This window comes from Xiphophorus hellerii, chromosome 16 (assembly GCF_003331165.1).
Source record: "Xiphophorus hellerii strain 12219 chromosome 16, Xiphophorus_hellerii-4.1, whole genome shotgun sequence".
Taxonomy (NCBI): Eukaryota; Metazoa; Chordata; class Actinopteri; order Cyprinodontiformes; family Poeciliidae; genus Xiphophorus; species Xiphophorus hellerii.
In genome coordinates this window covers 19,358,043-19,384,244 of record NC_045687.1, presented here as the reverse complement: position 1 = coordinate 19,384,244, position 26,202 = coordinate 19,358,043, and the positions used below count along the sequence as shown (strand labels likewise).

Genomic DNA, 26,202 nt, shown 5'->3' with positions numbered 1-26,202 from the left:
TGCCAGATTCCACAGAGAAATTCATTTGCAGTTTGAACCAGAGAGCAAAGATGGAAGAGGATAATTTTTTGTTGACAAAAATAAACAATTTACAGAAGAACCACAGCAAGCTGGCGGAGGAGAACCAAGAGCTTCAGAAAACTGTAGAAAGTCTGAAGATCAAACTAGAGAGATTAAACAGAACAGACAAGACACACAACTGGCATGAGGAAAATAGCTTACTTTTAAAATCAAATGCATTTTACAAAAAACAAATCAGAAAAATTCATCTGGACCTGGAGGAAGAAAATGCAAGTATATGCCAACTAAAATGTGATAATGAAGACAAATTAAGAATAAAACATAAACTGGAAGAGGACCGGAAAAAACAGAGAAACACTGCAGAGGATAAATTAAGAGAAACAACAGAAAAACTCGAGTGGCTAGAGAGAGAAAATGAAGAGTTAAATAAAGAGATTGTATCGCTGAAGATTAAAAATGACAGGATCAAATCCAGGGTGGCGGAAAAAAGCAAAGATGTCCAGCAAAGGGAAGAACCAGTCAGGGTACATATCCAGGAAGAGGAATTATCAGCATGTCAGAAAGTAGCGAGAATTTTTATGCATATGTATGATTCAAGAACGTTGGCGCATTGGGTGCCACCCTGGGTTTTTTTTTAACAGTAAAGGATATTTTGGGTTGCTGGAAACAGGATGTTTGTGGGATAGTGATGCGTTTAAATTAATTACAAATATAAATACTCTTGTTCATGATTAATACGTACTTATGCTATTAACATTGAGTCTTATCAGTATTGTTGAACTTTATTGGTTTATTTTTCTGTATATATCATATTTTTTTGTAAAGTGCCTTTGCACGTCATTCGTTGTGAATTGGTGTTGCATAAATAAAGTTAAAGCGAACTATAAATTGTACTGCAAAGAAAAACAATAATTCCACATCTTTATTATTTATATTTGTAAATATCACTATATTTCAACTCTGTAAGCTACAAAACAGCAGATTAATTTTACAAAATAATCAACTGATGAGAATCATGACTACGAACGCACATCCTTCCATATTAAAAGACATTTCAACAGTAGGAGCTTGGTCAAACAGATTACACCCGAGTTCCACCAGGAGATAATGCCATCGTGTGGGCAGCCATTTTGATTAATTGTCTCACACCAAACAACAGCGAAGCCTTGACTTATTTCACTGTTAAAGACAAATGTTTCTCAATATTCAGAGGGTAAATAAAGCCGGGTGATCAGAGTCATATGCATTTAAAAAGAGCAAATTTTCTATGAAACAGACTGGAAAATTAAACCTGGTAAATCATTTCAACCCGTAAGCTTTAAAATTAAAAGAAAATTTATGATGACACATGACAAGTTAGTTATTTAAAAGTTTAAGGAGTTATTTAGACAGGATACCAATATTCGCCTTCACAAAATTAGGGTTGAAACACAAATTAAATCAACTACAATCAGTTCCAACATTTGCCTGTTGTGAATTTACAGATTTCCTGTGAAATTTAAGCGAGGGGATCACCCTGATGCTCATGCATCAGACTGCAGAAAGCAGCTCTAAGAAAAAAGGAAATAAATTATGATAATATTAATAGAAAATCTTCAGGGATTATATTTTAAATATTTCTTCATCATCAGTTATAAATGTCGAAAAAAGATATTTGGTTAAACATCGAGGTCACGTCTCGCCTCCTTCTTCACCCACATTTATATTGTTTGGACTTTTTACTGGCAGTGAATGAAATTCAAGAGAGAACAGGCACCTGATTACTAGATTGTGCGTTAGAGAGAGAACAACGTTCCCATCATGGAGAACCTTAAAAGTGGAACAACATTCATTTTAAAGATTAACACAATGAACATAATCTCATCACAGCCATATTGAGGGAGAAACAGTCGGTACAGCAGCAAGCAGACATTTTAACAAACCACAGAAAAACTGGACAGGTTAGCGAAGCTCCACAGGATTTCACAACATGATGCATGTGTGGAGTTTTCCTCTACAGACGCACTGTGACAATGGTTGGTTTATTCAGGAGTAACACTGGGCTTTTCACACTCGTCCCACACAGAACCGCTCTACGGTCCAGATAAACGAACCTGGTCTTGGTAGATTAAAAGCTCACGTTTCAGATTTTCCAGGTAAGACGACGGACAATTTTTAAAAACCGAAACAAACCTAGACACAAAACATTCATTAAAAAAATGAAAATATGTCCATTTACTGCAGTAGAATGGGTAATTTATTCTGGTTTGTGAGGAATCACTGATTCAAAGTGCCTTGCAAAAGTGTTTTTTTTTTGTTTTTTTATATATCTTTTTGAAATTTTCCACACTTTTGTTTTGGTACAACCAAACACTTCAACATATTTTATTATGGTTTTATGGAAGACCAATATAAAGCAGGGCTTAGTTGTAAGGTTTAAGATTTTTTTTTTTCTAACAAAAAAATATCTGAAAAGTGTGGCATGTAACTGTTTTCCGCCCAAAAGGTAAAAAAAAAAAAAAAGGGTGCAGCAAACTGCCTTTTAATCAGCCCCTTTTCTTCTGATACCCATAAATAAAATATCACACCAGATTTTTGTCTGAAAAAGAAATCATGCATAATTTTTTTTTCTTCAAAATTATCCACCACTTTGTGTTGCTCTGTCCCATTAAAAAAGAAACAAAAAAAACAACTTAAATAAATTGAATTTTGTGGCTGTGATGTCACAAAAAAGTTAAAAAGTTGAGGTGTTATGAATACTTTTGCAAGGCGCAGTGCAAGGCAGCATCATGGGAACGGCTGCGAGGAGTGTGTGGACACTGACGTGACTAGTGCAGATGAAAATTGTTTTTTTGCGTTAAAGAAAAATAAATAAATTGAGAAAAGAGTGAGCTGTAGCTGACCGCACAGATGAATGATTGGCTTATAAGTTAATTTTTAGCAAAGACGCAACAACATAATAGTTAGTAGTACAGTAAATTCTGTCCTTTTGTTCAAGTCAGTAACGATGTCAGAAAGCAGGAAAGGACGACCGATCTGGGATCGCCTTAAACCTTCACAGTAAAGGGTCGACAAAAACGATAAAATCTGAACAAAAATGATCAGCTTATCGGTTGGTTTCTACGGATAAACATTTAAAACGAGGTACGTCGGAAAAACGAGAATTATTTTGGAACGGGTTGAGTCGTAAGAGATTTCTAAGCTTCATGTTTTTAAATAAAAATTCACGTTCCCATTTGATTACATCAGACTTTAAATCAAGCCTAGAAACTCTAATAAGAAGCATTAAATGCTCACATGATTCATTGTAATTGGAATGTTTCAGATAGTGAAGAGATTCTAGTGCAACAAAAGTTAAACATATATTTTTTTTTCTAATATTTTGACTAAACTTGTGCAACTCAGTTTGTGAACTGAGAGGGCTTTAAGAACCTAAGTGCTAATTCATCGGTGTGCGCTTTCTATCGGTACAGCGACCTTTTTAATGCATGTGTGTTGCATCCTGGGAGTGAAAACGACGAGTCGGTTTCCTGCCCGGTCACCCTCCGCCGTTTCTCTCCTCTCGGCAGCTACTGCAGCTCCTTCATCCTGTTGAGAGCCGAGCCGGCCTTGAACCACTCGATCTGCGTCTCGTTGAAGGTGTGGCTCAGGGAGACGGACTCCTGGCTTCCGTCGCAGTGCTTGATCACGGCCGTCAGCGGCTGGAGACGGGAGACAGGGTCATGCGTCAGCAGGAAGCGTCGACCGCAAACGTTAAATGAAGGATGATGTCCCTGACGCAGAACGCCGCTCACCTTCCCGGGAGCGAGGGACTTGAGGCCGGTGATTGAAATCTTGTCGTCCGGGCGGATTCTGTCGTAGTCGTCGGGGTTGGAGAAAGTGAGAGGCAGCAGGCCTTGCTTCTTCAGATTGGTCTCTGTAAAAAAAAATCAATAAATAAAAGTGAAAGAAAAAACTCTGATGCATTTAGGAGAGCAGGTAACTTCAGGTTTGCTCTATGGAGAAACAAAGGTGAGAAAATTATGTTATTCTAAGTAGAACAATAAAAAAAAAAAAAAAAGGTTTACATTTACTTTTGGACTTGTGAACCTCGTGTAAACTTGATAATTAACTGTGGAAGGAGGTCAAATGAAACCAAAACTAAACAATTCAGCTTATTTGCAAAACACAAGTCAGAAAACCAACACTGCTCATCATCCTGAACGCATCGTCCCCATTCTGAAACATAGTGTGATTAACCAATCACATGAGGAATTAAAATAAGCTCCATAATTTACATTTTGGTCATGAATATTTTTTGTGAGTAGAGACTTTATAATCTATTTTATTTAAATCATCACACATCTCAGTAAAATAGCAAGAATAAATAATAATAATGATAATAATAAAGTTTGTGGTTAAAAGATGACAAAATGAGAAATGGTTTAGCATATAAATGTTTAAAAATAACAAATAAGGGGTATATTTTTTCCCCCCAAGAATTTGTGTACCGGAATAAAACAAAATTGACTGCATTAAATTATAACATTTTCTAATTTAGGAATACATTATCCTGTTTAATCCCTACCTGATCGGTTCCCTTAAGAGGAATTAAAAAGTTTTTAGTCCTCTGCTGAGAAACTAACCGTGGATTCTGGCGAAGCTCTTGACGATGATGGCGCGTCCCCCCAGGTGCCGTGGCTCCAGGGCGGCGTGCTCCCGACTGGATCCCTCCCCGTAGTTCTCATCTCCCACCACCACCCAGTCCACGCCGTTGGCCTGCATTTATAAGAGATCAGCAAAGATTTACGATCCACTCAAGAGGGAAGAAAACTATGAAATAAGATTTAGTAAATATGAACAGATTTCAACCTGGCAGTAACAAGAAAAACAGAAGAGAAGGTGAATAAACTAAAATGAAAACCGGGTGACGGGTGTCCCACCTTGTAGAAGCGAGCCACGTCTGGGACGCCTCCGTACCATCCGGTCAGCTGGTTCTTCACCCTGTTGACGGCGTCGTTCTCCATGTTGACGGCGCCGATCAGCATGTTGTTGGAGATGTTGTCCAGGTGGCCGCGGAACTTCAGCCAGGGCCCGGCGGCGCTGATGTGGTCGGTGGTGCATTTTCCCTTAACCTGTTGATGGGAAACATGGGGAATGAGGTCTGTCACAATAACGCTGGATGACAAATTGTCCCAAAAGTATTGCAATAAAACGATGACCAGGGTTTCCCCCAGCGTTTTATAAGCCTGGCGGGCCACCAGGCTTATAAAACGCTTGTGCCCCCACCAGGCTAAGCATTGCTTATTCATTTAAGTCTTTTTAAAATGTTTGCATTTTTTAGGACTTTATAGTTGGTGTTCAGGCATTAATCTTTCAATAACACATAATTATCAAGTGAATTTTTCAACTTTTATGACAACTTTAAACATTTTTATTCTCAAAAACACGGCGGGCCGAGCGCCCAACCACTGGGCTTAGCAGGTTTTCTGGGGGAAACCTTGGATAGCATTGTTGTTTGGTCACCATTTTCAAGTTGTATATTAATAATGACATAATAATGCAGGTTCGCCTTTTCAAAGACCAATGCACTTTCATTTTGTAAAGAACAATTCACACTGGAACTGCAAGATATTTAAATATGAAAAATAAAACCATAAAATGGATTATAATGTCTCTACTACAAAAAAAAAAGTCAAATAATATCATCAGAATAGAAATTATTGAGCTCATTTGAAATTATAATATGATGAATTGATTATTGAAACATAAATTTTGAAGAGCCAGTGGTTGTTTTGTCCCTTCTGGGCTACTGTGGTGTAGAGACACCATAAAGATTTATACTCTCTATGGGTTCACGCACACACACATGTACTTATATATGCAAAAATTGTGTCAATGCGTTTGGCTCTGTGGATTAGAGAAACCCCATCAAATTTTAAAGTTTCGCACCTAATTATTTATTGTTTGAATTTTGTTACTGTATAATCTCTCCACCCTTAAAAAAAGAGTTGTTCAAATATATAATCAAATGGAAATTTAGGCTATTTACCCTTAAACTGCTATAATCCATACACTTCATTAAACGCAACTTCAAGCACAAACACTGGTAACAAGGTCAAAGGTCACGCTAGCCCAAAACAAGGACAGCACCTGGACTTACTCGCACCTGGAAACTAAATGGACTGAATGGTAAATGGACTGAACTTGTATAGCGCTTTTCCAGTCATTTTGACCACTCAAAGCGCTTTACACTAGACTCACAACTACAGTAAAGTACCAAGGTTAACAGAAACAGAGGCAGATCCTTTAATCTATCAACTGGCTCAGAAAAAAAAAAACTTTTCTCTGTTCCCAGACTAATTCCTCTAACAAGACACATTAACTATGGCGCGATACTCCTGTGAGTTAAATACATTTACCTTACCTTGATGAGGACCCTCATGTCCTCCAGATCTCTCCCATTCCACTTGTCGAAAGGCTCCAACAGCTGCAGACGCGTGCTGGAGGGGCTCACGTCCACCTGTACGGCAACAAAACAGGGTCAAAACGAGTGCTCTTCTGTCTGTACGTCAAAAAGTTCACAACTTCTGGAGAATCCTGATGTTGATCGGTACGTCTTCGTGCCTCACCCGGACCGAGGCGCTCTCAGCTGGGGGGTGCTGGTACGTGTCCTGGCCCGGGTCGAAGTCTCTGGACGGGAGCTCGTCGCCTGTGGGAGGCTCCAGCTTGAACTTCTCCCCACTGGGGGAGGTCAGGTAGTCGGTCTCCGGGTTGAAGCTGAGGGTCCCGGCCAGAGCCAGAGCTGTGACGATCTGCAATAAATTACAGCAAAACTTAGAAAGAAAGTGCAAATCCTCCCCGACGTACATTAAATAAATAAGAACTTTATGATTTTAAAGTTGCATTTTCTAGCCCATGCATCCTCCTTTGTGTGGGGCTCTTACTTCAGGAGAAGTTACAAAAGCGTGAGTCGCCGGGTTAGCATCATTCCTGGCAGTGAAGTTCCTGTTGAAGGACGTCACTATGGTGTTCTTCTCTCCTCTCTTAACGTCTCTCCTAGAAACAGAAAAAGAGCAAACAAAACTCAAAACATAACTTAACTGACAAATACAATAAAACAACCCACTGGCTTGCTTAGCTTAAACTGTTACGGTCTGTCATTTTGGCTTATGATTGTCATTTGAGATTGAAAACATGAACAAAAAGGACAAGATTTTAATCATTTGTCCAGATTTTCACAGGAACAACAAAACGTACCCATAACTTTACATCTAGAACTAGTTTAGATATATTTTTCTTTTGAATTACACAACACTCCAACCACATTCACAATCCTTTAACTTTTCCACATTTTGTCACGTGACAAAAAGCAAACTGTGTTTTATTGAGATTTTACGTGCTGGAGCAACAGAAAGCAGCCCATTGTGAACTGGAAGGAAGGAGATAGAGTGTGGCAAGCAACTGGATTTTATTTAGGGGTATCACAGTAAAGCTGATGCCTTTACACGACATTTGTAATTATACCAAAGTGACCACATTTACTAATCAAGTGACGTCTGAAGTCAAAGAGTCGCACTGGACTCCATCCAAATGCTCTCACTGCCTTCAGAAGACGAAATAAATCCCGCTTTGTGTGGAAGGCTCTTTAGTATTTAAATTGTTCCATAAATTTTGAAACGGTTTCTGTAAAAACCACAACTGATGTATTCAACATCGAAGCCAGGAGTCATCAGACCAGCTTTTCTGCTCTGAATCAGAATCAGGTTTTATAAACGAGACGCGTACCTGTCCCACTGGCCGATGCACGGACCGCAAGCGTTCGCCAGAACGACTCCTCCAACATCGCTCAAAATCTTGGCCTGAGACATAAATAAAAGGGTAGGACAAAAAAAAACAAAAAAAACCATCAGATCTGGGGTCTGCAACCTGAGCAAGTGGCTCTTCACACCTTTCAAAATGGCTCTTAATCACTTTGGCTAAAAATGATAAAAAACAAACTCATGTTTCCAACAGTTTTTCAGTTCATTCCTACAATATTTGCATTGAATTTCCGCAGAAAATGACACTAAAAGTAACAGTTGTATGATTTTAAATCTGTCATACTCGTTTTGCTAAATTTTATGTTTGTCTGTATTTTAAATCCTAAAAGTAGAAATAAAATGGTGGATCTTGAAAAATTACAAGAAATCATAGTAGAAATTCATCTAAAATTATGTATACATATATATATATTTTTTTTTTTAAATCATGTGACCTTTGCGAATCTCAATATGAGTTTTATTTTGGTGGTCTGAGAGTAAAAATATAAACCCCTGGATTAGATGTTTGATGTCTCATAAAAAGCTGAATTTTCTTTCTTTCTTTTCCTGTGTATTTTTGGACTCACATATCCATCTCTCTCGATGGTGGCGCGGATCTGCTCCGAGCCCGGAGTGACCGTGAACTGGGCCTTACACTTCAGGCCTTTCTGCAGAGCCTGCTTGGCGAGAGAGGCCGCTCTGCCCATGTCTTCGTAGCTGGAGTTGGTGCAGCTGCCGATCAGACCTGTTCGGGTCCGAAAGTTTAGAAACTTCAAATCAACAACGGACGAGAAGCAAATGCTCGTTTGTTTGACAGGCTGCGTTCAAGGTGACTTTAGAGGAGCAGCCGAGCCAAAATGCGATCTGGTCAATACCGCGGCGAGGAGGAACAAAGACCCGAGTGTCTGATTTCCCTGAACGAAGCATTAACAGAGAGCGTAAGGCGATACGGTCGCGCCACAAATACCCACCGACTTTAACCTCCAGGGGCCAGCCGCTTTTCTTAGCGACGGCTCCGATCTCAGACACGGGATGGGCCAAGTCGGGGGTGAACGGCCCGTTGATGTGAGGCTTCAGCTGGAAAAGAGACGAAGAAGAAAAGTAATGAGACCCTTGAACCGCACTGCAAAAACTCAAAGTGTTGCCAAGTATTTCTGGCCTAATTTCTAGGACAAATATCTGGCACTAGAATCCCGTGCTAGATATTTGCCCCGTCACGATAACAAATTTTGCTAGACAAACTGACCCAGAACTTATTGCGATAAACAATAATATTGTTGTCTTCAGACCATTTTCAACTATATAATAGTAACATAATATAATATGCAATAGTGATAGTGGCACAATAATGCAAGAACACATTCTCAACAATCAATAACCTTTAAATTCTAAAGAATTTAAAGACTGTAACTGGAAGACATTTTAAATATCCAAGATAAATAAAGAGAACAGAAACTACAAATAAAGTGAATTATGAAGTCTCTGTAAATAAAATTATTATTCAAAAGAGGGCTAGTTGAGACCAAAACACCAGACGGAAGATGTTTCTCATTCAGCTTTTGGTAAAAAAGAGAAAGAAAACAGAAGGACGATAAATCAAGCAAATGAAAGTTATTGAGTTTCTTTTAATTTATCATGCGATTAATCGATTCATTGTTTATTGTGACAGGCATACAAATATCTTAGTACACTTAAAATAAAACAAGCTAGATTACAAGTAACTTTTCAGCAAGATATATGATCTTGTTTCAAGGTAATAATTCCTTAATATTGCTAAAGAAAAGTGAAATAACTTGCTAGTGGAACAAGACATACAGTATGTCTCATATTATAAGTTAAAATATCTTGTTCCACTGGCAGATTATTTCCACTTATAGTGAGTACTTCTTCATCAATATTAAGACATTATTGACTCAAAACAAGCAAATCTTTAGTGCTTGTAAGCTAGTTTGTCTTATTCCAGGGGTAGTAAGATATTTTCAGTAGAAACTAGGTCAGAACGCATTTTTTTTGCAGTCCACTAAAGCCCTGTAAGTCACCTCACTGAGGTTGATCTCGATGACTTGGTCGTATTCACAGCCCTCATCGGGAACGAGGTCGTCTCTGAACTCGTCGGCAGCTGAGGCGATCTCTGGAGAACAGAAGGAAATGGAGGTGAGGCCGACGGAGGCTGAAGAATCCGAGAAGAACGACGAGACGCGGACCTCGGCGGCCGGTTTTCTGCAGGTACGTCTTCATGCGGTGGTTGTAGGGGAAAACCGAGGTGGTGGCCCCGATCTCAGCGCCCATGTTGCAGATAGTGGCCATTCCTGCAATGTGTCAATTTATAGATTTTAATCACTAAAAAAAAAAAAAGGACCAATTCTGATCTTTGGTCAGAATTGGTCCAAAGATCAGTTCTTTGGATCAATTTTTTGGTCCAGCCCCTTTTGTCAATTTTTTTTTTTTCTTCAAGATTTGAGTTTTTGAAATTTCTTCATCTTCTACAGCTCAGAGTGATGTCAGCAGGTCCAAGGCGGCCATCTTGTTTGAAAAGCGTGGTTTAGAGCTTCCTTTTATTTGGGCTTTGAATTCAGATCAACTCTACAACAAAATGTGAAGTTCAGGCTAAGGGTTTTTTTTCTTTTCTAATCATGAGAATTAAGTCAAAAATATTACAAGAATACAGTCAGAGAAATGTGAAAATAAGGTCTTAATATTACCAGAATAGTCAGAATTTTAGGAAAGTAAAGTTGTAATTTTATGAAACTTTATTCTCAAAAAATAACACAAAAATCAATTATCCAAGCTTTTTCCCATTAAAACGACTTTTTTGTACTTTTAGGATGTTCGTATGTTAAAACTGTGCCTTTATTCTGCCAATATTATCAATATTTTCTCATAATTATAAAGAAATAATCTCATAATTTGGCTTTTACAATCCATCGTACAACTTACAGAAGGAATGACTGAATTTGTTTTAACTATATTCTGTCATTTGTATTTTGTTTCTTAGAAGAGAAAGCAAGAAAAAGAGAGCGAGACTTTCGGGAGATAACAGGAAGGCTAAATGTAGATCAACAAAAACTTATTTTGAGCTTTCCACCTTCATCTATGATAGATTTGTTGGCAGCATTTGACGAATTTCAGAGTGAAGCTACTGACCTAGATTGCTTCTTGCATCGAAATCAGAACCACAACAGTTTGATCAATCAATCAATCACATTTTATTTGTACAGCACATTTCAGCAGCAAGGCATTTCAAAGTGCTTTACATCATATCAAACACAGAATAAAGTCTAACGTTATCAAAAGTTGATCAAGTCTGGACCTGTCTTTGAAAGCTGCGTTTAATTTATAACACATTAGGATTTTTCCTTCGCCTCAGTCTTACCCGTGCAGGAAATGGAGTCCACTCCAGGTCCGTGATACTCCACAATGGCCCCCGTGCCGCCTTTCACGGTCAGAATGCCGGCTACCTTCAGGATGACGTCCTTTGGGGAAGTCCAACCGGACAGCGTCCCGGTCAGTCTCACTCCGATCACCTACGGGAAAACCACCACAGGCTGGAAAACGATTGAAAAACTTTGAGGAGAAACATGGGCAAAGACAAAAACAAAAGTTCATTGAATATGAGCTAAAACTAAAACACACCTTGGGACACTTGAGCTCCCACGGAATTCCAGCCATGACGTCGACGGCGTCGGCTCCGCCCACTCCGATGCAGATGCCGCCGAGGCCGCCGCCGTTGGGCGTGTGGGAGTCGGTTCCGATGAGCATCACACCCGGATAGGCGTAATTCTCCAGGATGATCTGTTTAGGCAGCGGGTTCACACTCTTTGAACTGGGTCCAAACTCACAGCAGAAATCAGTGATATTGTGCAAAAGTAATTTATCAAAAGACCAAATAAAAGTTGTGCTTATTTGATGAATGAGGAAATATTTTCTCAACATTAAAATTGAGTTATGTTGTTAATTCTCCCTCTTTTGTCCTTAAAAACAAAACTCAAGGGTTGATGAGTTATTTTTTTAATAATTAAAAAAAACAAAACATAACGATCACAAATCCAATAACAGGCAAATTTCATGTTTTGTGCACTTTTTCCAGCATCACACTTCTGAGATAAAAACAATACAAATGAACTGAAGAAGACATTTTCAATTCACTATTGTATATCATATAATTTATTACTGTTAATAATGTCTTGTAGCAGTATTCCACATTAAACAGCAGGGACAAGATAAACTAAAATACAACATATTTTATGTTTTGAATTGTCTCTCTCACACATATCCTTTACACCTGGCCAGTCTGAGAAAGTTACATGAAAATTTAGAAAGAAAAAAAAAAAGTTCTCCCTAGGTTTTCTGGTATTTAGTAAATAGGAATAATTTTGATAATTCTAATCGACCTAAAAAAAAACAAGAGAGAAATTTAGTCAGATTTAACTTTAGGCATTGGAAAAAATGTGTATGTCTCTTTTATTTATTTTTTTTTAAATATCTTGGTTTAACTACAAGAAAATGTTTCCTAAATTACTCAAATGTTATATTGCACTTTATTACAAAACTGAGCAGTTTCAAGCACTTTCAAGGACATTATATGGAAATCCAGGACTTTCCAAACCTTAAAATACCTCATTGAAGTTCAAGCATTATATAATTTTCAAGTGAAATAAGCATCCACAAAACAAGAGCAGCCCCAGCTAGATTTATTGTACATTATTGTAAACGCTGTACCTGGTGGATGATCCCTGAACCAGGTTTCCAGAAGCCGACTCCATATTTAGCAGCGGAAGTCGCAAGGAAATTGTACACTTCCTGGTTCACTTCCTGTTTTCAAGGAACAGAAGGAAGCAATTAGACTATGAGACTCATGAACATTTTCCTAGAGTTAGTGGTCCATACTTTGATCTGATGTTCGCTGTGAATTTCCAAAGCACAACAGAGAAGCTGCTGAAGCTAAAACGCATCGTTACGGTTCAGGAAGTGAATCTTCCTCCAGTCTCGGCTCACCTTTGCCCTCTGCAGGTCCTGAGCTCCTCCGATCTGAGCTTCGATCAGGTGGTCGCAGTGGATGGTGGAGGGCACGGCCACCTTGGGCAGGCCGCTGCTGATGAACTGCAGCATGGCCATCTGGGCCGTGGCGTCCTGCATGGCCACGCGGTCCGGACGCAGGCGCAGGTAGGTGCGGCCGCGGTCGATCTCCTGCCCCGACGGATCGTCCAGGTGGCCGTAGACGATCTTCTCGGACAGAGTCAGAGGCCTGGCGAGCCTGCCGTGAAGGATTGTGGGAAAGCGTTTAGGAAGGATTTCAACATGTGTTTGAACTTTTCTTTTTTTTCAAACTGAATTTTCTCAGGATTTTGTGCGACACATTTGCATTTCAGCTGCAAGTTTCTTGGTTTTTGTCTTTACCAGATTTTCAACATCTCAGGAATTAAATTTTCACCCTGACTTTTTATCTCAGGGATTGGATGGAACATCAACATTTAATTATAGGATTTCACTATCATGATATTTTGTGGTAATATTGTAATGATGGTAAAAGTGACAATTAGAATTTCTTATTGCTTCTATTCAGTCAAAGTTTGTTAGATAACTTTGACTGAATGTCTCCACAAACGCCAGCACATGTCTTGATAAACTTGATATGATTCTTTTGGACACCAGCATCATAAAGAAGTGTGATTTGTATCACTAAACTCTGCACAGTAGCTGCATTTAATAAAATTTTCAAGCAAATTGACATTTATTGGTGCTTTCAATAAAAAAAAACTGTGGGAAAAAATTTATAAAACAAACAATCCCACAACACGGTCGTTTGTTGGGGGTTTTACACGTCATTCATTGGAATTTAGCATGACAATGATCAATCAAATTTCCCGTACTGATAAGAAATATATTGCGATAAACGATAAAATAAATGCCCAGCCCTAGCTGCATCTCTGACTACCCAGTGCTTAGCCTGTCGGTTTAGGTTTATGTCCATATCTTTGTAGGATTTTAACTAGAGAGCATTGCTGTCTTTTGTCCTTTCCATATTTTAAATGCTTAGTGGTTTTTTATCTGTAAAGCATTTTGTCGCAGTTGCTCTGAAGTACTTTATAAATAAAGTAGTGGTAGTAGAAGGCAATAAAACTATTTGAATAATTTATCAAGGAAGAGAAGATGACAATTACAAACAGGCTTTAAAATTCAATAAGACAGATGATACGTGTGGGTTCACATGCAGGACGTGATGCCACCATTATTTAAGCATTTCTGCAAGCTACAGAGAGCCACAGTGGTGTGACGCTGATTCGCATCATATTTAAATATTTTAAAGAATTTGAACATCAATATATAGCTTGCGATAACTTCTAATTTGAAGCCTAATGTGGGAATTTGGACAAACCGCTTAAAAATAACTAAAAAGTTTTTACTATCGCTGACTTCTGAAGAGGTTGGTTGTAGTAAATTTTAAGTAACGTTATCAAAATTGTACCATTACACTTGTGTGTTGAGCTACGTCATAAAATCCCATTTAAAATGCAGAGGAGTTTGTAGAGTAGCATCACAGCTTGTGGAACTGCTGACCTCCTGCGTACGACGCCGATGTTCTCGTGCATCTTCCCGTAACCGATGCTGGAGCCGGGCTCAAAGCGGCTCATGGCCGCCCCGGCCCGGGCGCTGAAGACGGCGGCGACATGAAACCGCCTCGCCCCGGTTCCGAGAGCCAGCTGGACCAGGACAGGCAGCAAACAAAAGCAGAACTTTCATCAAAGCATTTAGTCAGCGTGTTGGTAAGAGAGAAATTTTTATTACGCAAGTCAAGGAATAGGTACACTAAAGATTGTTAAAGTACAGTGAGCTGCACAAATAAAATGCTCCTTCTTATCCATAAACAGCTCAGCCAGATTTTCACAATTAGATCAAAACATTTATTCATTTATATAATAAGTAAAAGTGCTTTGTCACAACAATTACACTTCAGAGCTAAACAGAAGTGTGTCACTGCAAAGGCTGATCAGACACGTTTAAGGTGTGCTCACTTATTTGTTTGTGCTGCATTTTTACCATCGCTGCTCTCTGAGAAAACTGGGTGAAGGTTCTTACAGCTCGTATTGCAGCAGACTGGCCTCACCCGCCCACTGAACTCTGGGTAATTTGATAACTCTGACTGGATTAAACATTTTCACAACCTGGTAACCAAGGTTACCAAGACATCTGAAATACTCTCAATCTTTGATCTGCACACATTCCCTCTCCAGGAATACGGTAAGAAAGAAAAGGGTTTTTAATACAGTTTATCTTCTATTATGATCTGTATTTCACGTTTTTGCTTTAGTGTTTTAATAAAGCCATTAGAAAAGTATATAGAGTCCTATCAACATGCTGTGTTTTCTCGGAGATGTTAAAAGACTTCTGCAAGTCTTTTTAAAACTTGTAAAGCCTGAGACTTTTTTTCCCAGTACAATTAAAGTGAAAATAAATGGGGTGAAATTACACACACACAAAAAAAACTAAAAACAGCAATAAAACTATTATGTTTAACATTTGATCGTGGAGCTTTGGATTTTATCTGTGAAAATTGCTAGATAAATTATTGTTATTCAACCAAGAAGCTTTTTTCTGATGTCCTATCACTCAAAATACAATGCAAAAGAAGGATCAGTTGAAAGATAATGTTTTGCTTACGTTTTAATTTTAAAAGATGTCATGTCAAATCAGGATTCTGGAAATTAAATGATGATAAACTCCTACCAAACAACGCTGAGTAAAAAAAAGTGCTTCATTAAAGTTTGAATAATTCTTACCAACTTTAACGTGATCAACGCAAGAAAGAAACTTGCCTCCTATAATTTAGCACCTTTTTAATAGCGTGTCATCTTTTGAGGTTTACAAACAAATTATTGACGCAGGACAAACGTAAACAAGACCAAAATCTGGAAATATTAAAACACGCATTGCTAAAGGATTTAAATTTTTGCTGTGTTTATCAGAAACGACGTAAACTGACCGTTTGTGAATCACATTTACTTGCGCGCGAGAGCGGCTCATCCGGGAGTCTGTCACTGTGAGCTTAGCTGTGGCTCGGTGAGCCGCAGCTGTCAGGAGTTAAATCACGTCGTAAAACACGTAACCTCGCGTTCACCTTGCGAATAGCAGCGGCCGAAGACTCGTTACCAGACACCGCCTGACTTCTGCTGACTGTAGTCGACCATGTTAATTAATTACGTGTTCAAAAGCAGCCCTGTAAAAGCGTAAACACATTTTCTCACCCGGAGTCTGGTTACCGTCACGCAGTAAGACGCCATTTTGTAGTTTCTTCTCCGCGGCGTGTCGCATTTTAATCACGTCAGCAACTAATTCAAGAAAGAGAAGTGAAAGTTCAATTTCGCATCTAATTTCAGACAAAATTGTGATTTAAAATTCCTTCGTGGTTTTGATTTATTTGTTCATGTGTTTCATACTTAATATAAAATATGTTTCACCCATAAAAATCTAATACTTTTACTTTCAGTTAAAATAATGGGGTTTTTTTTTTATTGACGCATTTGAATAATTCGTTTTTTTAGAGTGCAACAATTAAACAACAAGCTTCAAATATTTTTATAACAACAATTGTGTACACAGGTTGGATAGCCCCATATTATACTGAATGTACCGAATCTGGTTAAAAGCTCTATCCTGTTTGTACACAGCCAGAAAACCTTTGACATCTTTCTGGTTGGATATTTATCCTTCAAAATTGCTTTTTGTTATTGTTGTCAAAAAGCACATTCATTGTCTCATCTGACATTTAGGAAAAAAATTACATAAATCTTTACTTTAGGTTGATTAGTTCCTTTAACAATCTTTTCAAGAGTGGCCAAAATACAATGTGAAGCTGCCCTTGGTGAGTCGTGATTCCCCACATCATGCTTTTAGATTTGTTTAAAAATGTCTGTGCTTCTTAGATTGTTCAAAACCAATATTCAGATTACTGAACAAGTTCTTAAATACCAGGTGAAATTTATTTTAGGGGAAATCACTACACAAAATTGGTTAGTTTGGCTCGTCAATCAGTATTTGTTTTAGGGAGGTTGGGTGTTTTATTGCTCTATAAAGGAAAACTGCCCAAGGGTGTGTTTCATAATCCTCTCTGATGATACACACAACCTTGTATACATGTTTGTGACTGAATTGGTTTTATTGTACTTTCTTTTTTTGGTGTCTCACACATAAATTGTTTCTGCCCAGGAAGAGATGAGTTTCATCTCCCAGCTTGTTTCGTTTAGAACAAATAAATATGAGCAGAAAGGCATTATCAGTTTTTTTCCTCATTCACTGTGAAATAATAATAATCAAACTGGTAATTAAATTGCATTTCACATGTTTTAAGATGTTTGCACTTTTATTTTCTTTTGTACCCCAGTTTATCGTCATTCTTGTTCTAAACACTAGAAGATCGTATATTGCATTGTAAAGCTATGACTATGTTATTTCAAGAACAGCTGATGTGAAGTCAAAGTCTTTTTGAACTCCTATAAAAAAATAACTAAATGCTCACCGCAGTGAAAAACATAAACATTTACTGAAACCTTTAGGAACATCATATCCCATAAGCCATTGCCGAAACTTACTTCCCTTCAGCTGCTGCTGACCAATAAACTGGTGGTCTTCCTCCATATCAGCCAATAAAAACTCTGTTGCTATCACTATTAGTATTTTTAGTAAATTGTTCAGTGAAGAAAAATGTCTCTCCGCCGTGTAAGCTAGTGCCTACAAAAATAACACTATTTACTATATGCCAAAATTGGGCACTATTTTTCGTCTCGTTTCAAAGATTTTGTGTAAAACGCACAATATTTGTATTTCTTTTATTTTAATGAGGCTGCATATTTACTGAAAGCAATTGCCTTAGAGAGAAACTGTAATCATATATGACTGGTAGATGACTATAAGTCCTCAAAAATAATCATAAAAAATAAGTATGCATCGTTCATGATGAGCAAAAAAAGTAGTCCCTGTCGTCACAGGGGTGTGGGCGACTCACAGTGTATAAATACGCAGGGTTGTCAAACAGTAAAGTTTCAGCGGACACTTCCAGAGCAAAGTGTCATCGGGAGACAAAGTGCGTCAGATAATTAGAGCTGCGGTGGCAAAAGGGAAAAAATACCGAAACGTAAGGTGAAAATATCAAGCTCGGACTGTCACCTCCGCCTTGAATTCAAATTGTTTATACGGGAATTAATATAGAGAGAGCAAATCAAGCTCGGACACCATCGTCGTTATCACTGATAGGTGAGTAAAGTACGCGTCACCCGGTGGTTGAAGTGGAGACATTTCTCCTTAATGTCGTTTTGTGGAGCATCCTTTTGGGATGTGCTGGTGTTTTTCCACAGCTCTTGTCTGTAAGGAAAGGCTGTGCTTGGCTCGGATACTGAATTGAGCGTTTTGTCTGTTTGTTTTCCTCCTATTCAATGCACATTTCCAGCCGCACGTCGTCTGAACGCAGCCTTATAACTGTATGTTCCGCGGACGTTTCCTCGAGGATGTTTATGCTGAGACGGGCTCTCTCATTGGTCGGTCGCATCCTCGATAGGCTGCTCAGCACTTCATTCGCTTTACAATTTAATTTCCAGTGGCATTTCTGTAAAAAAATAAATAAATAAATAATAAAGAGGGACCCTCCACTTGCACTGGCAGCTAAGTAAGTGTACTCTCTGTTCCAGTGGCTTTAGACCGACACTAATCTCCTTCTATCTCAGTTCATGCAAACATCTTAAGATATACTTCTTGTTCATTCTTCTGTTTGCATATTTGTCTACGCTTTGGCTTTGTCATTTTTTATATGTAAATCAATTGAAAAGGGTGCAGAGATGTGACACAAGACGAATCTCAATATCTTGAAGCTTCTATTATGCAACTACTACCTTTCAATATAATCCTTCTAAAAGGTTGGGGTGTTTTTTGTATTAATTGAATGTGCTGAACACTGTGGGCTTTAACCTGACTCATAGTAGCAAGCACTGCTCCATAATGAGTCCATGTAAACAAACGCAACACCTCTGATCCTGCTGACGCTCAGACTTACAACAACAGACCCTGCAATAATAAAACCAGCTTGTGTCCGATGGGTAAAGCGGGAAGCTGCAGGTTATTTTGAGTCAGATTTACTCGCATCTCTACCACATGGGGTGCAAAAGGCAGTAGTAAAGGCACATTTCTGGATCCTTCTCTTCAATGACACTAGCTTCAAGTGAGGCGTGTTGAGATGGATTTGTTCCACAGACGGTGCGAAAAAGACGAAGCCCCCTATTTATAGCTCTTTCATACAACCCTTACCCCCATCTTTCTCCTTCAGTCATGGGAAAGGAGAGTTTGGGTTTTGCCTTTAGTGACCGACTGCAGCCGGCCTGCGTGAGCTTTGTCTCTAATAACATTGGAATTGTCTTTAATCTCAGCCGCCTTCCTAATCTTAACCGCTGAATCCCCATCTGTCAGGGAGGTAAACGTGAGGAGCTGCTGTGTGTGTGTGTGTGTGTGTGTGTGTGTGTGTGCCTTCATCCAGGTTCGGGAGGGAGGAGGAAGGACAACGGTGCATGCTGGGAAGTTGTGTTCCATCCACCAAGTGTCCTGCCATTTTCTGATTTCTGTAACACAACACTTACTGGTTTTGCTTTGTTTTTAGTTTTTATTATTTTTTCCTGTTTTTGCCGTGTCTTGCGCCGTTATTTCAGTTTGCATTCCCGTGCTGGTGAACAGATCCTGGTGAAGCATTAAGCCAGAAGCATTTTATGGGATCACATTCAGATTATGCAGGATTTATGAAGCTGGAGAAAGGCAGCATCTGCTCTTACCCATCAGCGAGTCTTACATTTGATGTACTTGAAAAGTGGAATGGTCCATGTATAGTTGCTCATTCAGGAAAAGAGTCATGTTTGCCTCACAACATGCAGGCGTCAGATTAATTATTTATTGTTAACACAAATAAATATAGATATGCATTCACTATTGGAATCTGTATCAACTTTCACGTATTGCTGCTCCTTTTGCCTTAGCATTTTTGATGTCTTTTCTTTTTTCTTTTTAAAGTACAGTGCCAGTGAGAGAATCGCACACAACATGGGCGTGCTTATCTATAATGTAGAGCCGTTGAAATTGCCACTTTTTGTTTCCATAAAAAGATTTCTAAAACAAGAATCGAGTGCACAAGGAGAAACTTACGACGTTTTAACCAATCCTCGCAGTCAAAACTATATTTACATACACCCCCAATAATATTTGCTTTAATGTCTGCGCATGGCTTGTCTGCATGTTGCAGACAACCACATGATTTGCATTATTTTGACTGGATATTTAAACCCATTTCTAATCACATTTTGTAGAGCTAATCTAAACTGGTTGGTGTCCTGCTGTCGACTCGGCATAGTCTGTAGATTTTCAGCCGTTCCACAATCTTGATGTCAGCCTGCTTTAGCCACCAAAAGCCAGTTTTGATGTGTTTGGGATTATTGACTTGTTGGAACAACCCAACTGACACAAACTGTCACTTTTTGGGTGACAGACAACTGAGTTAAAGTCAGAAAGAATAAAGGAATTACAAACGCATCAGTCCAGACTGGAGCACCAGCGTCGTTGTCCGCAGTAAAGTAAGTTTGACATTGATGATGCCAACTAAGAAATTAAGCCTCTGATCCAAAATCGAGACCCTCAAACTCGACTGGCAGGTTTAGGCCAAAGTCATTTTCTGTTGGAAGGTCTTCTGGTCAAAGCAGACCAAAGCGGACCTGTTTTGGCCACAATGACCAGGCACAAAACCAGCTGTGGTATAAGGATTAGCTTCCAGTTTCTGTTGGTTGAACCAAACACTAGGCTGAAGCTCAGAGGCCTTTTCAGTTGCGACGCCAACATCACAAAACAAGTTGTGATTAAGCTATTTAAAACTCACATTTTTAGTATCTTTCAACAGTGTGAGTTTGTCGTTTCAGGCTTTGTTGTGCGTTTAATTTTGTTTCTGTCTTTTTTTTCCCCCTATTTTATAACTACAATGGATCCCAGCCTATTTGTGGATATTTATTAAGAATGTAACTCCAATTATTCACAGAAAATTCACCTGTTTGTGTATATACTTTTTTCATGGAGCATATCTAAAATATTTTAAAGAAAATGCAGCTTGGATATTGTGTCGCTGTTACTTGACACGCTAATGGCTGCCATCTGCAAAGCAGCCAATCCAGGAGAGTCATTCATTTTCATAGACTAATATTAAGCTAATCAAATGCTCCAGCCTTGACTAACTTAAGTGAAAACTCTTAAAAAAAAAAAGCCAGCTCTGTGCCAAACCTACCTACCTTTTCAGGAAGAGTAGTTTATTATTATTATCACCAGGGTCTCCCCCTGAAAACCTGCTAAGCCCAGTGGGAGTGGCTCTACTGTAGTCCAGCTGTGAGCCACTGGGTTTTTCTGTTAAAATGCAAAATAACAAAAATTCAGAGGTGCACAAGCAGGCATCGTAAAAGCTTGAGAGGCCAATGGACAGGTGCAGAAACTGTGGTTTGCGTCAGTTAAATGAATCAACTACAAACCTACCTTAATCAGCCTTTCCTGCCACTTTTACTGGTGTGTATAAAACCCTATTTAAAATAAACAACGCTTAGCCTGGTGAGGGGACAAGTGAAGCCTGGTGGCCTGCTAAGCTTATAACACACTGGGGGAAACCCTGATTACTACCAGAATTATGTCAGAACCTTGTTATGGTGACAAAATTGTGTAGCTTCTGTCCAACTTCAAAAGGAACTTTATGGAGATCAGACTTAACGAGTCTAGCACACAGGGATGTTTTATTTGTATTCTTCTGCCGAACGTCAGAGTCACAGTTTTCTTGTGTCTCCACAGCTGGAACGTCTAGAGAACTTGAAAACAGCCTGCAACCCCCGGTCCCTGCTTCTGAGATACCCTTGCCGATATGACGCTAAAAGAGTCAACGACTTTTCAGTAAGCCGGAGGTACATCTGTGCTGCCTCCCTTTCAACAGCATCCTCTAACACTTTGCTCACACGACGGCACTAACCGGAAGCAACCATGCATCTAGAGGTCAAGGTGGCCCTCAACTTTATCGTGTCCTACCTTTACAACAAGCTGCCTCGTCGTCGGGCTGACCTGTTTGGTGAGGAGTTGGAGCGGATACTGGTCTCCCGCTTTGAGGGACACTGGTATCCCGAGGCCCCGCTTAGGGGATCCGCTTTCCGCTGCATCCACTTGGGGGCGCCGAGGGACCCTGTGGTGGAGCTAGCCGCCAAAAGAAGTGGACTGGACACAGAGGAGGTCCGCGCTAATGTCCCCGCAGAGCTCAGCGTGTGGATCGACCCTTATGAGGTTTCCTACCAGATTGGAGAGAAGGGGGCAGTGAAGGTGCTGTACCTGGAGGACCCTCCAGGCCTCGGTTGTGACAGCGAGAGGGCTGAGCCGGTTAACGGAGAAGGCAAAGGAGAGGCAGAGGCTGAGGAGGCCAAGAGCTTGGGATTTAATCCAGATGCTCAGGTGTTTGTGCCAATTGGAAGTCAAGCATCTCCAGCACTCATGCCATCCCTGTCAAGCTCTCCCACACCTTTGACAGCTCAGCCTGGGCTCTTTAGCTACCCTAGCTCCAGCACACCTACTGACCCTGGCGTCCATTCATCCAACACCTCCTCCCCTTCTCCTCCCAGTGGCGGATTGCCATACCTCCCCACTCAGCAGCCGCCTCAAGCCCTCCCTCCTGCCCGTCCACAGCCCGTCACCTTCACCACCGCGAGCTTCGCCGCCACCAAATTCGGTTCCACCAAAATGAAGAAGTGCACTGGAGCCGGGTCGCCGGCCAACTCCGGTGTCATTGTCCCACCTTCGCAGAGGATGCTCTCCCGCTCTCCCACCACCATCTCGGCACCAGAGCTGCTAAAGCACAAGCCCCTGTCGCTCTCTTTGCACTCCCTTGGAGGTTCGATCCCCAGCCAGCTCTCCCCCAGCGCTAAAGAATTCGTCTACCCAGGATCCTCAGGCCCCTTTTTCTTCGACGCAGACACCCAACCAATGCAGCCACAAGCCAGCCCTTTCCAACCCTCGCACAACCTCGGGTCCAATCCGACCTTCGACCCGTTCGCCAGCCCTTCTCCTCAAAGCGTGGGCATCCTTAGCAGCAACGGAGGAATCCCTTACGTGGAGAAACCGTCGTTTGACGGTTTAGGAAGCTACAGCCTGCAATATCCAAGCCAGTCTTTCCAGCCTGTGGTGCTGGCCAACTAAGCCTTCGTCTGGGACAAAAACACTTGGACGCAGACATGGGTGACTCTCCACTTGTTTTCAGTTTTTCTAACAAGAAATTATAATGCTAACCACGCATCAAGAGTGGGTTTTGCTACAGAGATTAAAAATAATAATAAAAAGCATCTCCATAACGTACATTTTGTTATGCATCTCTACATGACATTCATTTTGCCTGGACTCATTTCTGTTCTCCTTCATGTCAACATTGATGGTTAGGGAGGCGAGTTTCTTTCTACTTTTTTTTTTTTTTGTGACGTGAAACCTTTATGTTCCACTCCTCCGTCTCTAGAGCAGCTCCATTTTGCACTGCACTGTCATGCTGTGAAAAAAAGGACTTTGCCAAGTCCTGCAGGGAACGACTGCTGTGGAAAACTCAGCACTTTGCTCCGCAATCTGCTCTGCCCTACTTGCCACAAATACACAGGAGAAGGCGGGGTGGCGTGTGTGTGTGTGTGTGTGTGTGTGTGTGTAGTCCTGCTCCGTTTTGTTATGGTTCGACCGAGGGAAGGGTTGTTTGTCTCCGTTATCGTCGGACGCAATGCTTGTTATCAGCGGCTGGAATGAGCGGGAATGAATGATGGGCGAGCGGAGGGAAAGGGCAGCACTGGAGAATGTATTGTCTGTCGAGGGGAAATTTGCTGGAGGAAACCTTTCTGAATGTAAATGAGAAATAAATTCCAGTTTTAACAATGCTGATACTTCTAATTAAAAAAGAGACGGTGGGGGAGAGAGGGGAGAACACAACACAGGGAAACGTGCAGACACGAATGCACCACACGCGTCGACGCGCACGATGTTCCAGTCAGCAGTGTGTGAAGGTGAACGGGCGAGGAGCAGGAGGTTGGGGAGGGGATGCAGCAGCCTAAGCAGCAGCGGCCGCGGATTGTGATAAATGGCTTAGCATGACTTTGACTATGAAGGAGAGGTTTTTCCTCTGCATGGAGGAAGAGGGAGGGAGACGGGGAGAGAAACTTCTAGACGAGCGCTTTGCCTCTGCGTCGTCCGGGGCGTACTGGGAAGCGCGTTCCACGTTGAAACCCAGAGCACGTTCCCGGTGAAACTAAAACACTACACTATTCTCTCCTCTCCTCTTGAAATTCTCCTGCTGTCTCTTTCTCAAGCTGTTGCAAGACGTAAAAAAAAAAAAAAACCACTGTAAAGTCCCAGGTTGCTCAGTCTTTTCTCAACTGCAAAAAAAAAAAAGAGGGAGAGAAATGACGATGAATAAAGAACCAATGTCTGTGTGCACGGCTTTGTCGTACGTGTGGCTCTCTCTCCCAGCATTGTATGTTGTCATTGGTTACCGCAGGGAAAGGTTAACCTCCACATGTCCAGCCGCTCAGCACTTTATCACTGGGTCTCCTGATGTCACGGCAGCCATCAGCGCTAAGCCCGTCTTTTACCCTCGCTTCGTCGTTGCACATTTTTATTCAGATGACCTGAAAAACATTGGAAGGTTATTAGATCAGCCTAACTTTCATTTCATTGTGTTGGAAAGATTCCATCAGACTTTTTTTTTTTCTTAAATATTTTTGAGTATTTTTTTCCTGAGGTGTAGCTTTTGTTTCTTTTTTTTTTTTTTTTTACTGTTTTTGCATTATAATTTTGGTTAAATTTGGCATAAGGACCCAAAAATGTAAGTTTTTTTTGTTTTTGAGAAAATTCTGGATATTTTCTCTAAATTATCAGTTTAATTTCATGTTTTTTTTTTTGTTTTTTTTTATTATTGTCTTCAAATGACCCTTTGCATTTGTATTGGTTGGGGATTGTGACTCCAGGATTGTGTATATAAAGTCCTCATGCTCAGATTCTTTAGTTTTGTACGTCCTGAAGTTATCCCTTCCCCATTTCTTTTTTTTTTGTTTTTTTGTTTGTGTTTTTCTTTGGGAAACGTATCATGAATATATGCAAACTGAGACAAAATAAAGATGTACAGAATAAAGTATTGAATGTGTATTGTACCTTGTACAGCATTTGTCTCGTAAAAGACGGGTAAATGTATTTTCTTCTTGAGTTTTGGGTTTTAGGAAGTGAACGTTTACAGTGAGCACTGTGCAGGAAAAAGACAGCAGATATCGCTCTCTGTGCTCTCCTGGGACAAATAGTACTATTTTACAGGTAAACCAAAAATCATTACACTTAAAATTATTTTTTGCCCCCTTGATATAGATATATACATCTGTACCTTCTTTAACCTAAAGTGTTTTGTCCATCGGCACTCTCTGAGATAGTGCGCTTTTTTTTTACTTTTCTACATTGTCACATTTCAAGCTTCAATGTATTTGTGGGGTGCTTTTTGTGACACACTTTTCAGATTTGTGTCTTTTTAAGAAAAGACACAGCTGAAGAGTCTATTGGGTATCAACATGTTTGTTGATCTCTTGCTAAATTCCCCCAAAATTACATTGAAGTTTGCAGTGGCAAAAAATGTCGAAAGGGGAACATGTAGCGAGTTGCTGTACTCAGCTTATTGTGACTAAATTATTTGCTTGAACATGATTTATTTTATTAGAACTATCCCCAATTTTTTTTTTTTTTTTAACTCATTCCTCGCCGGAACCTTTTCGGGTTCTTGAACGAAAGCCATATTGCCCTCCGTCTTTGCTTACGCTGACGCTCATCCTGTAATTCTTCCACCGCCCTTCAAAATTCAAGGTGGGGGGGTTTCTACCTCTCTGCACCCTAGAAAGCAAACCCCAGGAATTTGCTTCCAGTTTGTCGCATGCAGTTGTGAGAAATTTGAGGTTGGAGAAAATAAAGTATAAAGTGAATGTGGTCCAGATGCAATTGCCCACCCTGGTTTACGTAGCCTGCGGAAAGGAGAAACTTTCAAATCCATGCATGTCTGAAAGAAAAACAGAAAAATATTATGGATTTTTCTTCACTTCTGTATTTTGATGTGGCAAAACCTGCATTGGATGGTGTTTAAAACGCAGGCTGTTCTAAAAGCAGGGTGGATAATTGATGAAGATGGAGAAGAAGAAGTTTATTTTATTTTTTATTTTTTGTATTCTGATGTCCTTTGCTTGTACCACTGCGTGCAGTTTATTTTGCACCTGGGACTATTTAATTGTGATTAAAAAAAAATCTTATTTTCTATGTAAACTTTAACATGTAAAAGTTAATAGATTAAGAGTTTAAATAATATATATATATAAATAGCGCTCTG

General features: G+C 40.0%; 2 protein-coding genes across 5 annotated transcripts; one reads left to right on the top strand and one right to left on the bottom strand.

Annotated features, from left to right (window-relative positions):
* Nucleotides 1-925: 925 nt before the first annotated feature.
* LOC116735905 (aconitate hydratase, mitochondrial-like) lies at nucleotides 926-16,091 on the bottom strand. Of its 3 annotated transcripts, none has more exons than XM_032588066.1 (18): nucleotides 16,025-16,091; nucleotides 14,340-14,482; nucleotides 12,777-13,035; nucleotides 12,501-12,593; nucleotides 11,415-11,573; nucleotides 11,155-11,305; nucleotides 9,986-10,090; nucleotides 9,821-9,912; nucleotides 8,753-8,858; nucleotides 8,369-8,526; nucleotides 7,768-7,841; nucleotides 6,927-7,038; nucleotides 6,612-6,794; nucleotides 6,407-6,502; nucleotides 4,923-5,114; nucleotides 4,626-4,758; nucleotides 3,795-3,916; nucleotides 926-3,701 (listed from the first exon to the last, which is right to left on the bottom strand). In XM_032588066.1, the coding sequence occupies exons 1-18, from the start codon at nucleotides 16,058-16,060 to the stop codon at nucleotides 3,570-3,572; spliced, it is 2,346 nt and encodes a 781-aa protein (XP_032443957.1). In that variant the 5' UTR covers nucleotides 16,061-16,091; the 3' UTR covers nucleotides 926-3,569. The 3 variants fall into 3 exon arrangements, with proteins under 3 accessions (XP_032443957.1, XP_032443958.1, XP_032443959.1); XM_032588067.1 differs by having other exon boundaries at nucleotides 15,763-16,071; XM_032588068.1 differs by having other exon boundaries at nucleotides 15,898-16,071.
* On the top strand, nucleotides 14,872-23,358 carry tob2 (transducer of ERBB2, 2). 2 transcript variants are annotated; one of them, XM_032588070.1, is made up of 2 exons: nucleotides 14,872-15,020; nucleotides 21,627-23,358. In XM_032588070.1, the coding sequence occupies exon 2, from the start codon at nucleotides 21,813-21,815 to the stop codon at nucleotides 23,010-23,012; it is 1,200 nt and encodes a 399-aa protein (XP_032443961.1). In that variant the 5' UTR covers nucleotides 14,872-15,020; nucleotides 21,627-21,812; the 3' UTR covers nucleotides 23,013-23,358. The 2 variants fall into 2 exon arrangements, with proteins under 2 accessions (XP_032443961.1, XP_032443960.1); XM_032588069.1 differs by lacking the exon at nucleotides 14,872-15,020 and adding an exon at nucleotides 17,697-18,029.
* Nucleotides 23,359-26,202: the final 2,844 nt, after the last annotated feature.